The sequence below is a fragment of the Halichoerus grypus genome, chromosome 7 (assembly GCF_964656455.1).
Source record: "Halichoerus grypus chromosome 7, mHalGry1.hap1.1, whole genome shotgun sequence".
Taxonomy (NCBI): domain Eukaryota; kingdom Metazoa; phylum Chordata; class Mammalia; order Carnivora; family Phocidae; genus Halichoerus; species Halichoerus grypus.
The window spans coordinates 141,264,867-141,283,080 of NC_135718.1; the positions used below are offsets into that span (position 1 = coordinate 141,264,867).

The 18,214-nt window shown below is 40.0% G+C and overlaps 1 protein-coding gene across 10 annotated transcripts in view; it reads right to left on the reverse strand.

Annotated features, from left to right (window-relative positions):
• Positions 1–18,214, reverse strand: part of ESRRG (estrogen related receptor gamma) — a 565,965-nt gene that overhangs the window by 178,843 nt on the left and 368,908 nt on the right. For all 10 annotated transcript variants that reach the window (XM_078078363.1, XM_078078359.1, XM_078078361.1 and 7 more), the window contains one exon: positions 1,256–1,671. In XM_078078363.1, coding sequence (XP_077934489.1) covers positions 1,256–1,658 — 403 coding nt within the window. In that variant the 5' untranslated portion in view covers positions 1,659–1,671. The remainder of the gene's footprint in view (positions 1–1,255; positions 1,672–18,214) is intronic.

Genomic DNA, 18,214 nt, shown 5'->3' on the forward strand with positions numbered 1-18,214 from the left:
ACATGTATCCAAAAGTGCTTGTTAAGAAGAAAACATTTTGTAAACCACTGAGAATAGAATCACCGATGACCTGAGGATCCTCAATAAGCAATTATTCTTTCCTTTCCCTATATTCTCCAAAAGTGTATCACACAGGATCTACAAAAGTGAAAATTATAATTTCCTGTGAGTCTATAGATCTATAGCGTTTAACATGAGCGGAGCTCTGTATTTGTGGATTGCTAGCTGAAAGGAGCACATACAAATTTCGGCCACATTTTTTCTACATTTATATTGTTATTTATAAATCTGAAAATCCATAAGGGTTTGGGTATATGTTATATATGTTGCAGGTATATTCTATAATTAGGAATAATTTGGAAGACATTTTTACAAATTCATTAAAAAGGTGAGAGAAGTATATCCAACCACAGAGAAAGAAGGAAGGTAGTAGACAATTAAATTTGTTTAGAGTAGTGGTTCTAAAAGCATGGTCTCTGGACCAGCAATATCAGCATCACCTGGCAATTTGGTAGAAATATAAATGCTTGGGGCGCCTGGGTGGCTCAGTCGTTAAGCATGTGCCTTCGGCTCAGGTCATGATCCCAGGGTCCTGGGATCTAGCCCCGCATGGGGCTCCCTGCTCCACGGGGAAGCCTGCTTCTCCCACTCCCACTCCCCCTGCTTGTGTTCCCTCTCTCACTGTCTCTCTCTCTCTCTCTGTCAAATAAATAAATAAAATCGTAAATAAATAAATACTTTAAAAAATATATATGTAAATTCTTGGGCTTCTACTCCAGATGTGATGAGTGAGAATCTCTGGGGGTAGGGCCCAGTGATCTGCATTTTAACAGGATCGCAAGGTGATTTTGATGCACGCTCAAGTTTCAAAACCACTGCTCTAAATTATTTATTATTTCCACGCATCTGCAAGAAGAACCAAAGAGGCAAAAATACTACTGATCCAGTGTGTAGCTGTGTAGCTGCTATCCAGACCCACGTTGCTCTGATAACAGAGGTGCTTTTCTTAACCCAAAGCTCAATATCATTTCTTCGTTAGAGCTTAATGGTGAAAGCAGAACTGATAGGAGGCCTATCCGGGAGAGTTTATTCTATAATTCCTCCACAAGCTCTTGTAACCTATTTCTACTTTGTACTCAAGACAGAATTAAGACCGTACAACTTGATTAACAAGGATAAGAACTAAGGAAAATCAACTAGCCAACCATCACGTGAGGCTGGAAGAGGGCAGGGGGTTCCCAGGGCCAACACTAACCTTGAATCGTCCTCTTGAAGAATGCCTTGCAGGCTTCGCAGGATGCTACCCCATAGTGGTACCCAGAAGCGATGTCGCCACACACCAAACACAGCCTCTTGGGCATCGAGTTGAGCATGTATTCACACTTGGTCTGCGGGTCCTCGACAATGGTGCTGGAGCAGTCGTCATACAGTTTCCTGACAGGCCCACTACCTCCCAGGATAGGAGCAGAAGGGTAGAGAGGTGGCGAGTCAAGTCCGTTCTGGTGGCCATTCATGGTTGAACTGTAGCTCCCGCTGGCGTCCGAAGAGCCACCTGGGCTGTGGTGGTTGATGCTGTCCGTCAGGGAGGCCGGGCTGGAGGGTTCCGTCTTGATGAAGGACGAACAGCTGGAATCAATGTGTCGATCTTTGTTTGACATTCTGCAGAGAAGCCTAGATGTAGGGAGATACAAACGGAGAGAGAGAAAAAAAGGAGAAAGGGTCAAACCCGGAGACCAAAAGAGGTAGAAAGAAAGAGAAGATTAAAAAAAAAAAAAAAAAAAAAGAGGAAGTCAAAGGGAAGGACGAAAGGAGGAAAAAAAAACAGAAGAATTCATATGTTAAAGACATTGCTCTTTGAGAGCCCTGCCTAAGAGCTGGGAGTACACATCATTCATTCTCTACTCAATATCTCTTGTTCTACAAGAAGGTAATCAGCATAAGGGCATGACAGGGTTACATCAAAGTGCCCAGACAGGCCATAAACAAAACCTCTAATGGGTCCAATTCCTTTTATTTTTACCTTTCTCCTGGAGAACCACTGTCAATATCTAAATCAACACTCTAGATTCTAAATTTACCCATGGAAGAGGAGTGATTTAAGAGGAGTATCATTTCCAAAATTGGATTTATCCTCACTCTACTCTTCCCTTCCACGTTCTGATGCTGCCATCATTTTATTGCAAGCAGAATCCAACTTTTATTTCCAACACCGAACAGATGATTCCTCAGCTCTGTAATTACTGTTTGTCAACACGCTTCCATAAGCATAACTGTGTCTTTTATTGATCTGACTAAAACACATAGGGAATATATCCTCAGTCACTTTGCTTTATTTAAATGGCTCTATTTCATAGCCATTTAGCAACAGAGAAAGACATCAAGTATAAAATTCCAGCCAATATGGAAGGATGATATCCTAGAGCCCACAAAACTTAGTGAAACGATCACCAACACTGATTAATACATATGTGCGTGTGCCTGCATGTGTGATTTGCCATTGTTTAAGAGACGAATCAGGAAAAGCCATTTGAGCCTTCAGTATACCTGTAAGTCCATAAATCTGACACTTTGTATTATATTCAGCAAACTAGGAATGTATCACATTTTGTCATGAAAAATGAGATTTGTAGGGGCGCCTGGGTGGCTCAGTCGTTAACCGTCTGCCTTCGGCTCAGGTCATGATCCCAGGCTCCTGGGATCGAGCCCCGCATCGGGCTCCCTGCTCAGCGGGGAGCCTGCTTCTCACTCTCCCTCTGCCTGCCGCTCTCTCTCTCTCTCTCTCTCTGTCAAATAAATAAAAATCTTAAAAAAAAAAAATGAGATTTGTGATGGTCCCTTCCCCCCTTTCGTCTAGTCTTTTAATATCAAACCTCCTAAAAGGAAATAGGATGAGGCATCTAATCTGACAAACTATCTCTCTTATCTAGAAGAAACATACTGCCCTCTTTCTTTGTTGGACCTATGAGTGATTAAATTTCTGAAAAGGTAATTAGATGAAAAGATATAATTGGTCCTATTTTCTTTCCGATTAGCCATAGTGCAAAACCCCTTTTAGCAAAGTCTCTAAGAACATTCTGAGAGCCTGCTATAGAAACAAGAGGTGACAGTTGAGAAGGGGACTTAGCTAATTGCTTCCCAGTGGAAAGTTGATTTATAGGAATCCCACAGGGGGAATGGTCATTCACTAGAATTTGGGGAAGTAGTCACAATATAACCAAAGGGATGCAATTATCTCCACCACTATAAATCTAATGATATTTCATCATTGCCCAAATTTCATGTTCTCCTCCAGGTCCCCCTCCCCCCACTATCCTGTTCCTTTAAAGAAAAAATAAATAAGTAAATAAAAATTTCCTATTGGGGAAGTTCACTGAATTGTTCCAAGAAGGCTGTCTCAAAAGCAAAGCATCAAGAGCAAAAATTTGCCTCTTAACAAGTACACTGCACCTTGGGAATTTTGTTCTGCTTTCTAAAGTAAAACGGTATCAGGATGTGAAGAGTGCAAACAGGAAGAAGAAATCCACAAAAATATCTTCTCGCTTTCGCCCACCCACTTGTGTTGTCCTTTCCTCAAGAGCTAGCGAGAGAAAAACTATCCCCCTCGCCAGCCTGAACTACGGTGTCCTCTCCCCTCTGCATCTGCTGCCTTGTACCCGTCACTGTTAATGAGCGCTGTAATTAATAGATCGCTCTCCCTGTCTCCCTGCTTGCACTCTGGGCTAAGCACTTTTCCTCCAGTCAACGTTTGAAAGAAAGCGGGTCGGCACTGACTTACAGCAGCCCTGCGAATTCCTTTTAATTTAGAGCACTTACCCCACCACTTCACTTATTACCTTATAATTACTAGACTGCTCGCACATACATTATGATCTTGGACTAGAGTTAGAAGTTATTAGGGTACTAAAACATGGTTGCTCCCCTTTCCTCTCTCTGGCACTGAATTTCTCACAGCTATGACAATTAACTCTTTCACCATCTGCCCTCAAGGCACCATTTTTTTTTTTTTTCCTTTTTCCAGAGGAGAGTGGCTTGATCACAAAACATACCACGTCTTCTCCAGGCCCTCTTTCCCCCCTCTCTCTTTTCTTGTATCATCTGTGGTCAATTTCATCCCAATTTTCTTTCCCTCGGGCTTTTCCTCATGGACCTCTACAGTTGGCAGAACTCTTGATTAAGAAACAAGGCCAGGAATTGCTTTCCTGTTTATGGAAGGGTTATTTGCTAAGTCACCAAATGTTTACGTGTCAAATGCACGTTGTTAAAGTCCCTGAAAAATAGGGAGTCTGCAGCCAGCTGTCTCCTCCAAAATCTCAATCCATGACTTTGCAATAGCCTGCACGGAAGCAAGGACGTTAGGAAGTGAAGTTGTCGGGGAAGTCTCTGGAAAGTGTCACTATCTTCTCCTACACAAGGTCTGGCCAGTGTAGCTGTAAAAGAAACTGAGCAAACTGGATTTGTGCTGTAGGTTATATGTGTTTCTTTTCAGACAATGAGCTGCTTCCTCAATTAATACCTTTTGCCAAGTGGAAACAGGAACAGTCAGAGTTGCCATTTGTCACTTACTGTGTGGCAGGCACTGACCTGAGCACTCTACTCATATTACCTCATTTAAACCTCAAGACAACCTTGTGAGGGAGGCATTCCTCTTCAGGAAATGGAGCCTCAGATGTCACACAGTGTCCTGAAAGTCATAGAGTGAGTACGTGGGAATGTCAGGATTGGAACTCAGGTCCGATGCCAAAGTCCAGTGCAGAAATGTCATGAAGCCAACAGAGAATTTTTTTTTAAAAAAGCCAAGCAAGCAGGGGTAGAAGTGACACCACACACAGAGACCTACAACCTCCACAGCATCCCGATAAATGGAGAGGGACCGCGGTGGCCACCCCACCGGCCACAGGTCCGCCCCCGCTGAGTCACCTTCTCCAGTGCTAGGAGTGACACCTAAACAGAAATCTCTGAAAGAACACAGTTGTCTCCTAATTACTACTTAGCTCATTACACTGAACACTTCCTAGACACCATTACATTATACCCTAAAACTACAGCGGGGCTTAATTCTCTTCCTCTCTGTCTCTGAAATTCTACAGCTCTATTATTCAAGCCTGAAATATTCACAACTATCTATAAATTCAATTGTCAGCTGGTGGGTTTTATTCTAGACTTCACTTCAATCTAAAATTAGAGGCACTAAAATTCACATTAACTCTAAGAGGAAAATAGTGAATAAGACTTTATTTCAAAAGAACACCTTTTTGTCAGAAAGAGCCATTTTCAAGATGATGGCTTTATCTGTAGCCAAAGAGAATAAGCCCAATTCTACATTGTGCTGTTAATGCAGAAATTTTAGGTCACACTGGATTAATACAAATCTAAATTTAGTTAAGAATTACGAATAGAAATAACATGTGTAGAAAAATATGGGAAATATTTATTTTAAAGCCTCAGTACATTTGCTTTTATTTTATTATTTGAAGAGAAATGATGAGAAGCACAAGGGAGCGAGACAAGAGACTTCCCAAAAAACTTCGGAGGAAACACCCTGAGAAAAAACTGGAGGGAGAAACAGCTATGTCGAAACCTACAGTTTGTTTCTGTATAAGAAACTAAATTTGAGGGATTTGGGTGCCTGTGTGGCTCAGTTGGTTAAGCGGTTGCCTTCAGCTCAGGTCATGATCCTGGGGTCCTGGGATCGAGCCCCATCTTGGGCTCCCTGCTCCGCGGAGAGCCTGCTTCTCCCTCTCCCTCCGCCTGCCGCTCTGCCTACTTGTGCTCTCTATCTCTCTGTCAAATAAATAAATAAATAAAATCTTTTATAAATAAATAAATAAATAAATAAATAAAATTTGGGGGATTTAACAGCCTTCCTGAGGCCAGGGTGAGTCCAGTCCTCTATAAAGAGGCATTTTTGACATGGTTTGAGATACAGTCTCAGTAATTCTGATGATCATGCTTCCTAGCTTGGCTCAAGAGCCAGCAAGGGTAAAATTTACCTTTGGTGTTAGGTACTAACGATCAGGCAAATACAACTTCTTACTTGCTGGACTACTTCAAAATGTAATTTTTGAAAGTTAATTAATTGTGTTAGATCCGTGAATGTATAGAGAGAAAGAAAGAATAAGAATCAATTAAAGTGGTTGCTGTAGGGGGAAAGAAGAAGATAATCTGTAAGTTAATATTCAATTTATATTATAATTATCAAGCTTAATTGTTTTCAGAGACTCTACCTAGATACAGGTAAATGTGCGACCTTAAATGAATCGCCCTGAGTTAGAATTTCCACGCGCATGCGTCCATGTCCAACCAAGGTGGTCTGCATTTCACAGCAGCTTAGCCAATACTTTTGTTAAATGCTGGCAAAACAACAATGTCCCACAGTCATATATATATTATATGCTTTTCATCAACAGATAAGTTCTTCAGCAGCTGTTATTTCATCCTTTAAATTTTATATGAACTCAAAACTATTTGCTACTTTATTTCCCTACTTAAAAAAAAATGGTGCATGGAATTCTCTTCAGGAACATATTATGCACAGGTCTTCTTTGGGTTTCCTAATTGTCAGACTAAGACAAGATTTTTTGAAACTTTTATTATACCCATACCAAGGATAGGCACCTTTTAATAAGCTAAATAAATGCCAACTAAAGAAGTCACTATTTTATTTTCTTCCTTGTCATCCTTAAGGGCCCCAAAAGGTACCCATCTTCATTATAAATTCCAAACACTTTATATCAATTTGTATCCAAAAATTTCAGGTAAGCACATTGAAGACAGCAAATCTGCAAGTTTACAAATAGGAGAGAGAAGTAAGAGAGTCCTTAGCTTTCTTAGCAAATCACAGAATTTCAGGGTTGGAAAAGAAGGTTTTCCGGTCCTGCTACCTAATCACTATCTATTCAAAATAGGAATGAATCTATGAGGACTGGCCAGTTTTCTACCTTCTGAAATCACCAGATTCAATATTTAAGTATTTTTATTTAAAGAAAAAAATAAAATATTAAAAAAATATATTAGCCTTTAGGTTTGTTTTGTTTTAATGTGCTCAGAAGGAAACTTCCAAGACTTATGCCAAGCTCCCTGAGTCCCAGGCTTCAGAGTCCATGACCCCAGCAGCTCCCTTTGCAGCCTGAGTTACAACTTCAAGCGTCTACTTTACAATGAGCTTTTTTTTTTCCTGCTTCAACTAATTGCACTCTCGTAAAGTGGCAAAATGTGAATCACTTAGTAACAAAATGGGCACCAGCTGCTATTGTCAGAGAATGGTGATGCTGAAGAAAAGGGAAAGCAACCGAATGAAGTGTCATGTCAGAAATCAACGGTGCAACGTGTGATTTGAGAAAACATGACTACTTTACAGAGACAGGGTGTCATTATGGCATCACGGTAATACGATGCTTTGACAACTACTGGGTCTAACATATCATCATTGCATTAAGGTACACTGGCTTAGTTGGGGAAGGAAAAGAAAGGATTTTTTCTTTTAATAAGAAATATCTTAAGGTCTGCCTGGTTAACCTAACAAAAAGAGATCATTAATTGTAAAGGAAGAATTGTAAATCCTGACCCACAATGCTCAGAAAGAATAAAACACACATGCACACATATGCACACACACTTCTGGATAATTTTAGGCCTTCTTTAATAAACCTTGAGGCCCATCTAATGGAACAGATTTCTGAATAACAGGGATCGCAATCATTTAGTAATGCTGCTTCTTGATTCTTCGAACAAATAACTTGCTCATTTAGTCTGAAAGAACTTACTCCATCAAGAACGAGAGTAAGCAAACAGCTTCCTGCAAAGCTGATGCTTGAGATGCTGACAAGAAATGGGGCTCAGTGGTGTGGGGACAGAAAACTAGCTCCTTAAAACATTATCAGGGCCTCCATCGAAGCTGAAAGCTCCCCTAATTCTGTAAAAGGCTGTGTATTACACCAAAAAAGGAAATTTAGGACAATAAACAAGAGACTTTTAACTCATTTCTGGATACTCATTGAAAAGCAAGCACCCCCTGAAAATAACTGCATAGTTAAAGACAAAATCAAGACCTGGAAGGATCTTGCTGAAATCCCACCTGCTTTTAGGGTTCTAGAGTTCAGTGATCTTCTCTTTTGCAATTTTGATCTGACATCACACTAGGCTGACCATCCTGGTTTAAGCACCGAAATCCCACATCCTGGAAACCCCTCAGTGCCAGGTAAATCAGAAATGGCTGGCCATCCACTTTGACAGGTAGACTCTAGAACACCATACCTCCACCCTTGTTATATCTAAAGCAAAGGAAGGTAAAGGGAGAATCTTCATTTTCAGCAATGAAGGCCCAGAAAACCGGCTGGAGAAATGTACTAATAAGAGCATGCAGCCTAACAAGACTGGGGGTGTTGTAAGCACATGTGTTAGAAAATACCTATAAATATACCAGCATCCCATTTCATCGTGCCATGCAAGCTGGAGGCCACTGCTGATCACCTTGTTAAGTTATCCAGACTATTTTAGATGTAGGAAATGGCAGTAGCTTCAATTTGTATTGCCAGATGATTTCTGGTGCTTCCTGGTTGATAAACTTTATTAATGGGAAAAGAAATCGTCCTGTGATATCACAATGTGTTGCACATTATGATTGTTGACAGTTTCTGTATTTAAGGATTCGATCTGATGCAGAGGCGCTTAGTAGTGTAATTTATCCTTAGCTTGTTTCCTTGGACCTATTTCAATCTAAGGGTGAACATCCCTTGTTTATAGCTCTGAATACAGTAAGTGAGCTACTGGCAAATCAATAAAACTGTTAAATGCATAATAATGCTGGGTAATTGCATACATGACGTTTTGCATAATTAACTGTCTGAGCTTTTCTTTAATATAATGGGCACTCGTGTAATATAGAGTAGCTATAAGTCTATAAAATATACACAGTTTATATGAACCATGATTCTGCTTAAAACTCTGGCTAATCATCTACATCGGCTTTGAAGGAAGAGCTCTCCTCCACTGCCAAGTCCAAATCAATTCTTATGACATTACTTTATAACTAACATGATATTTAACTGATGATGGCTATTAGCTATTATACAGATTACATTCAAGAAGTGTAACAGTGGGGGGAAAATACCATTTAGTTTAAACAAACTTCTGCCATGTAATCAATATTATTGAGGCAAATTAAGTGTTTTAACAAGTGTGTATATTTGCCCTAATGCAGCTTAATTAACTATATCCTCACAAGTGCCCAACTCCATGACACCTATGGATGTTAAAAGAGAATCTCAAGAAATGCCTAGTCAGAAATTCAAATGCACAACAGAAGCACAAACAAGCACAACTCCGAGCCCTAAGAATATTTCTTACCTTACACAAGTTACACTCCTGGGACCAAGAACCCTAAGGACCAGAGGGATTTAAATAGTGTCCCCCACTCTCAACCCACTTGGGTAGCAAGTGCCCATGTGGTGATCATGTCACTCTTCCCAGGGCAGAGTGGAATAGCCTCGGGCAAGAGGTGGGAACCACTGCTAGAAAAGAAGGTTACGATGGGGTAAAAACTGCATAAGATAAATCATCAAAATGAAGCTTACGATATATGCTGAATGTAACATTTATTCGGTCTTAGAGATTTACTACGCTCATGAGCAGACCTCCTCCATAGTAAGCTTTCTAGAGAAAAGAAATAGTCTCCTACTTCTACAAATCTCTGGTCTTTCAAACAGAAATATGGATCAATAAAGTTTGCTTGTGTTCAGACAATTCCGTTTTCAAGCAGTCAAGGAGCACACTGAAGAGAAAAAGCAGACACAACAGGAGAGGACTGACAGCTAAATGAAGACCTTCTGGCGGCATCTCACTAGAGGAGAAATAAACAGACATTCAACTCATAGACAGTCTATGCACTGATCTTTACAAATTACAATCGAATATAGATGCTTTACACACACACTCCAGTGATGGGAGTTCACAAATCAAATCCAGGTCAGTGAAAGCTCAGGCTGACTGAATTTCCCTTTCCCATTCTCTTTGCTACACTGAAACAGGAAATAGGAATGCTACCAGGAGTTGATGCAAGAATATTGAGATCATGGTATTGATGTCACCCTTTACTCGGTAAAGGGTGTTTTATTTTGCAAAAGCAATTACAATGACCAATAAACCCACTGCCTTCATGGAGATAGGCCAGTTCACTTGGAGTGGAACTCGAAAACATACCTGAAACTGGGTGAATTGCAGTAGTGAGAAAATTTAAATACTAAGAAGGAATCATTGTCGAAATAAAGGTTGTGCATATATGGACATCTCTACACTAGACAGATTCACAGTGCAACCAGAGATAATAAACCACATCATCCCCTCTTGGACAAGTGGCTGAACTATACTTACACTTCTAACTTAATAGCTTCGTCTGCAGTGGTTAACATCTAGATGCAAAGGCAGCTGGTCTTGGGTGATCTATGAGGGCACAGGTTATGATTATATTCAGTTGGTATCATGTGTTGTTCGGCTGAAGTAGGAGAGTGGGGGGAGGCATGAAGAGGGGAAATTGCTAATTAATTAGTCCTAAATCTTCCCCTGTCCTCCTTTTTTGAACATTTCAGTGAGCTAGCTGCTTGAAGAGAAGATGAAGTTGAAATACATGGACCACCATTTGCAGGTAAGGGAAAATAACATACATAAACACATATACCTAATTCAAGCCACTGAAACGACAAAGTTGTTGTTCTGTGGCAGAATGAGTTTCTTAAAAAGGGATTATTCAGCAGTGAGACAGCATCCAGGGAAGCCAAGGGAAGCCATCAACAAGCCTGGAGTTCAGACAGGAAGGACTTGCTTGTCATTTGTTACTCAAAGGTCCAAAACCAAACATGCAGAGAAACATCCCTAAATCTTCTTTGCAATTCTGAAAAAACGAATTAAAAAAAAAAAAGGTACTACACCAGGGTTCCCACCGCTTGCTTGTCTTCTTTCCCCTTTCTCAGGAAACCCGGCTTCGTATGGCACTTGACGTTAGGCAAGTGGGTTCCAGCTCTGGACGTGGCACTGTGTGACCCGAGGCGCGTCACTGTACCACTCTGACCTTCAGGGTCGTCACTTGCTAACTGACAGGATTCGCCCACATGCTTTCTAAAGTAACTTCCGCCATTTAAAAAAAAATCCTATCTTACTAAATAAAAACTTACTTAATAAAAACCACACTGGTCTGTAACTCCGATTAGATCTGAGAGGAAGGGCTACTGCACTAACGCGCACTCCCCACACCAAGTCTTTGGCGGTGGCTGCTCTCAGATACCATTGGGGGGCCATGGCCGTGCGTGCGCGTGCGCATGCGCGTGCGCGTGCGTGCTGCAGGCGGAGGAATAATTACAGAAACCACTTGCTGCATAACAGCAACAACATTCAACTGAGGAATCGTTCCCAGTGGGCTACAAAAGGACAAATACAGCAGTGATGATTTGGGGGGGAGCTGGGGAGCAGGACTCTTGGTTTTTCCTAGAAATGGTTCTCTTTTTGCTCATTACATTTTTGGTGGGAGGCGTTGGCGGAAAGGGGCAATTCCCTGCAATCAGTGTTTAAGTGAATGTTTGTCCCAGTGTGTGACACCACGCTGTCAGCAAGCAGCAGGGCGCCGCTGAGTTGTTACTACATTTGATTTGACTGCCAGTAGGAAGCTTCATTTCTACCAACTGTTAGTTGCTCGCTCAAAGAATCTTCTCTTCATTTCTGGAGTGATTTTTTTTTTTTTTTTCCCCTCTCTTCTATTTCCTTTTCCTTCATATGTGGTAAGCCCAAATGCCACGTGGATTTGTAAGAGAAAACCTGAGTTCTTGTCTCCTGAGCTTGTCAGACCTGAGGACCTGGACGTAAAGGGTCCAAGCAATTTGTTCGATATTTCTAGTCTCTCATTTAGAGTCTGCATTTTAATTCTGATTTCCCAGCTCATCGCAAGGTCAACACGGACATAATACTGGCTCTGCCACGCTGTGGTCACATCTTTTTACTTGGTGGGGTTTATTTTAGCCAGTGGAGCAGATATTTCTACAACCCTCATTAACAAAACAAAACAAGTGTTGTCACTCACCTTCTCATGCAATTTGGTTGAAATAATTGCTATTTTTGGTGACTGCTTCTCACACTTTTCATAATTTTTCTGATTTGGTAACTTTCCTACAGCACATGAAAGCCTCTCTCCTTAAAAATAATGATTTGGGTAATTATGATTCTCAAATCGTGCCCCTGACAACTTCTGACAATGAAAAGCATCTTTAGAAACAACAAAAGCATGTGCAGGAGTAAAAAGGGTAGGGGGAAAAAAAAAAGAAAGAAGAAAAATCCCTCAGAGATATGACGAAAATTCAGGCTGAATGGAAAAGTAATTAACACTAAAGAGCTAAAACTGTAATTAAGAAAATTTTCATTAAGGGGAGGCAGGTGAATCTGCTTTTCTAAATATGACAAGGTGCTGTGTAAAAATAAAATAGAAGCAGGTTTCGGTGAGTGGAGCAGGAAAGCCATGTCTTTAACCAGATCAAATTCTCGAAATTGGCTGTCAAGACAGGATTGTTGTGATTTATACCCGTCTATCAAGTGCATGAACGGGACAGGCAGAGAGAACAGAGGCAAGCTGCTGTCATTTCCATTCGCAAAGAACCTTTAATTTCCACAGCACCATCTGTTACCAAATCTAATTCACATTCCCCCTTAATCTGGTTTAGTTCCATAATACTAATTCTTCCCCAACCCCTATGAACACAAACCACCACCAAAAAAAAAGGCTTCGGTTCTTGGTGAGTGAGAAATTGAATATTATAGAGTTAAGGTGTTAAGGCTCCGGTGACTTAAGCGAAGCATGCTCTTCTCCATTAAAATGTATTCCTGGTAAAGGGATTTGTTTTCAGCCAATGCAGAGATATGAAATTGTTCATATTTGGGGTAAAAGAAAAATGCTGATATAAAAGTAGGCCGGGGACATGAAAGCAGAGGTTGTCATAAAATACAATTGTTGTCAAGTTTAGTCACTTTCAGAACTGGCTATAAAATCACTTTGTCATGGTTTTCACATAGACAAAGCCTGGAATTGTATTTTTGTTATGGAAACTCGAGATAGTGATGTGTATATATTCAGAAAGAGTAGAGCAGGGTAGAGGAAACACCTAGGAGAAATAGAAATGGAAAAAAATCATATATAATTTAAAATAAAGAGATGTGTATCGGTAAACACGCATTCACCTCCCTCGATCTAAGATTCTATTAGCGCATACTTTTGATGCACCATCATTTCCACTCTCAGCCAATATAATAACTGGCATTCACAATAATGAGGTTGTGGAGCTATAAAATTATAAAGTGCTTTCTGCATCAGAGAAAGATTAAACTATGCTCCGTAAAGATTTAGTGTTAAATGTATTTTATTGCTTTCTAAGTCTGTGAAAATTTGTTATCTCTAAAGGCAATAGTACATAAAGATCGCAGACAAACATTACAAAATGAGAAAAGATATCGTTTGAATATGGGGGTGAGAAGTTTTGATTACACGTTTAATCAACTGGCTCACTACCTAATTCTTCTATGAACATTAGAAGAATTATCTTTTTGTTCTCTAAGCCAGTAGGTTAGAACACTAGGTGGCTTCCATGATATCAATCCCTCAGTTTCAGTCAGTCATTGGAGAGGCTGTGATCGAAATATTTATTTTCATGGCAGCCATGATTATCACCCATAAATACATGTTTTTTGTAGAGAAAACTTTAATATGTAAAGTCTACCACTTAGCTGGAACTATCTTAATACCCAATTAAAAAGAAATCTTAAGTCTGTCATTTAAAGATATGTACTTTCAGGAAAGAATCTCTCATTTTACTGATGGAATCTTCTGATTTACCAGGTATACATATATTTTCAACTATTAACTACAAGAAAAGCCTGATTTTTTAAGCAATTTGGGAGATGATAAAAGAAGATCAACTGTTTGCAACACCGTAATAAACGAAAAACCTTGAGACTAGAATAAATATGCTTATACACACGTGAACATATATATATATATACATCACCTATACAAACATCAGCGGTGTCATAAATATAAGTGATTAAAGATAATAAAGATGATAAAATATAAGATATGCTAATTTTAATATCCCTAAGTTTTTTGTAGCAATTTATATTTTATAATTTTAGGGTTTCTATTTACAGCTGTAAATTAAAGAGAAATTTTTATTTTCTTCTCACTCATAAGAATGGCTAAAATTCCTAGGTGATACCACTAAATACATGGGAGCAACTGGAACTCACCTACATTGCTCGTAGGATATAAAATGGTGCAATCTTTTTGGAATAAAAGTCTGGAACTTTCTTAAAAAGTTAAATAGACACTTAGCATATCACAATTCACTCCTATATATTTACTAGGAATGAAAACATATGTCCACATAAAGAACTGTACACCAATGTGTAATCACAGCCTTATTCATTACGGCCCTAAACTGAAAACAAATCAAATGTCCGTCACCGATGAATAGATAAACAAATTGTAATATATAGAAGCAACCAAATCGTAGTCAACAATAAAAGACAAATGAACTGTGAGAAAACGCAACATCGCTAAATATCAGTGACATCCTGATGTGCAAAACCAAGGTAGATACAAGAGAGTACATCCTCGCAGTTTCTGTTCATGTAAGTTCTAGAACAGGCAGGACTAATCTGTAGGGATGGAAGCCACCAGGGGTTGTCTGGAGCAAAGGGTGGGGAAGGCCAGGAGGGGGGCATATGGAAACCGGTGGTTGATTGTGTTAGATGGATCACGCTTGTCAAAACTCATCTAACTGTTCATGGAAAATATCTATTTTGCTGTATTTATGTTTTATCTTAAAAAGTTGATCTAAAAACATTTTTTAAACAATAGGTTAAACTCCGTTACTTTGTATGACCAGAAGTTTCCACTGATTTCCCATATTCTATACCCAGTCTCAAATAACCACATCTAGCATATTTTTCATCAACACCTAGTTCTATTTCTCATTTATACACAAGGACACAGTGGATCAGGGAAAGGAGACAGATGACGTATTGAAGCACACCCAGAATTAGAATAGAACCCAGTCCAAATTCTGGGTTTCCATCTCTTAGGCTAGATCTTCCTCTAACTTACTAATAAAGCAAGGGATGAAATAAAAATCAGACCCAAACTGAATAATATTCTACTGATCAGAATGATAGACACCTTCCTGTATCCTGTTTTTAAAAGCTTATAAAATATCTGGGGGCACCTGGCTGGCTCTGCGTGCAACTTTTCATCTTGAGGTCATGAGTTCAAGCTCCATGCTGGGCTTATGGCTCACTTAAAAAAAAAAAAAAATTAGAAAATAAAAAAAATAAAAGCTTATAAAATATTTGTTACTGTAAACACAAATAATTCCATGCATTCATGAGGTCATGCACCTGACTTCATTCCCCATTGTCTTCCCCCAAAACATGGCCCATTTTAAAATGGCCTTAGGTAAGCGATATGTGGGTGGCAATGTGGTGGTATGTCTTTGTTATGTAATTCAAGGTGGGCTCTGAAAAAAAGTTTTTCTGGCTTGGTTTTGTGTTTGTGATAAGGAAGTAAGTACTATGGGAGATAGGATAAAGGCAAAAAATGAGATTTTAAGAAATGGAAATAAAGGGGTGCCTGGATGGCTCAGTCATTAAGCGTCTGCCTTTGGCTCAGGTCATGGTCCCAGGGTCCTGGGATCGAGCCCCGCATCGGGCTCCTTGCTCAGCGGGAAGCCTGCTTCTCCTTCTCCCACTCCCCTTGCTTGTGTTCCCTCTCTCGCTGTGTCTCTCTCTGTCAAATAAATAAATAAAATAAAATTTAAAAAGTGGAAATAAAAGGAGATTCATCTGATCCTTTAAAATATAGTTTGGATATAAGTGTAAACAAAGTAAAAAGTGTTAGGGGAGAAGGTGCAATCTATAAAACCTGAGTAGGTAAAATTATGCATTCCAAGAGAAATGTAGAATTTCTAAGAAGCTTCCAAGAGAGAAAACTTGTAGAGTAACTTAAACAAATTAAAAAAATTTATTTCATCCCCAATTTACCAGATGCTTCACAAGTAAGACTATCTGGATGACTTTCCTTAGCAGAGAAGGAAATAAATCACAAAGCACATTTCTTCCCTTTCTAACTTTCCTACACACAGGTTACAGCATTTAGTACTAGCAGGGAGAAACAGCATGATTATACAGCTAATACCTATTTTCCTGAAAGGAGGCTTCTGCAGAATTATAAATTTGTGTGTATTCCTGAAGACAAATCTGGACAAGCTTATGATCTATTCCTTCCAATGCCTCCACACACTCAACAGGTTGGCAACCAAGCCCCTCAGCCAGGGAGTCCAGATCTCACCTTCCCTTCAGCCCCCAATCTCACTTCTCCCCACCTTGAACCTCCTATAAATGCTGTGCTTCACAATATCTAATTCCCCACACCCAACAGCTTCCCCTTCTTTCTGGAATGCCTCCCCCTGGCCCCTTGCCCCATCCACTGGCTAGCACCTACTCATTAGTAAAAACTCCACTGACTTATTAAGTCTCCACAAGTCTTTGCTGACACTCCTTCCCCCTGATGTTCCCATAATACCATGAGCCTGTTTCTGCAAATGCACTTCGCACATTGTGCTTAATGTACGACTGACCTTTGAACAACATGGGTTTGAATGCAGCACGTCCACTTACATGCAGATTTTTTACGGTACAGTACTGTAGATGTATTCTCTCTATCTTATGATTTTCTTAATAACATTTTCTTTTCTCTAGCTGACTTTATTGTAAGAATACAGTACATAATACATACAACATACAAAATATGTTCATCGACTGTTTAGGTTATCGGTAAGGCTTCAAGTCAATAGTAGGCTATTAGCAGTTAAGTTTTGGAGGAGTCAAAAGTTATAGGCAGATTTTCAACTGTGTGGGGTGTTGGTGCCCCTAATTCCTGTGTTGTTCAAGGGTCAACTATATGTTCTTATATTTCTGTCCCTCCACTTGGAGAGAATTATGCCTTAATTGTTCTCTATCTCTAAAATTTCACTCCGTGCCTTGGTTGTTGAATGAATGAATAAATCATGAATTCATATACACACTAAAAGTGGTGGGCTTTGAATTTGAGAGCACAAATTTCCTAAATTAAAGTGTTGTTCCTATCATCTCACGAATCTGCAAGATAAAGCATAGAAAAGCTATTTTGATATCTCCTCAGGTCAGAGTAAATCCGCCAAGAGATTTGATTTAACACATAACAAACAAAAAACAAAACAAAAAATCCCTGCAGGGCAGAGTGGTAAATGACTCTAAGATTTTTAATTAGAAGACCTGGCCTTGCGTTCACCGCACTGTCACGTGGGCTCTGACATGTTATCTACAAACATCAGTTGCTCAATCAGTTAGTGGCAAGGGTATCTCACAGTAGGCGTGGGAAGATCAAATGAAAATTATGTGCAAAGGCAGCACTGAATTTAGAAGGATATCAGTAAGCAAAAAGAAAGAGATCATTCTAGGATGAAGAAGGATAGCCCAGAAGTGGGGGAGTACAGGGTAGGCTCAAAGAAGAAAGGAGGTTGTGGTTGTGAAGAATACTATAGGGGATCTGGAATCAGCTGTGGGTTCAGAAAGCAGGTTGGGGCCAGACTGTGGAAGGTTCAAAATACTACACTATGCAGAATAGATGTCACTTTGTAGGTGCTGAGAAGCTGCTTAAGAATTCTAAGGAGAGGGGCACCCGGGTGGCTCAGTGACTGCCTTTGGCTCAGGTCATGATCCTAGGATCGAGCCCCGCATCGGGCTCCCTGCTCAAATAAATAAATAAAATTTTTTTTTTAAGATTTTATTTATTTATTTGAGAGAGAGAGAGAGCACATGAGAGGGGGGAGGGTCAGAGGGAGAAGCAGACCCCCCACTGAGCAGGGATCCCGATGCGAGACTCGATCCCGGGACTCCAGGATCATGACCTGAGCCGAAGGCAGTTGCTTAACCAACTGAGCCACCCAGGCATCCCAATAAATAAAATATTAAAAAAAAAAAAAACAGAATTCTAAGGAGAGGGGCACCCAGGTGGCACAGTCAGTTAAGCATGGAACCCTTGATTTCGGCTCAGGTCATGATCTCAGGGTCGTGAAATCGAGCCTTGTGTCGGGCTCTGCACTCAGCTCTGAGCCTGCTTGAGAGTCTCTCTCCCCCTCTCCCTCTGCCC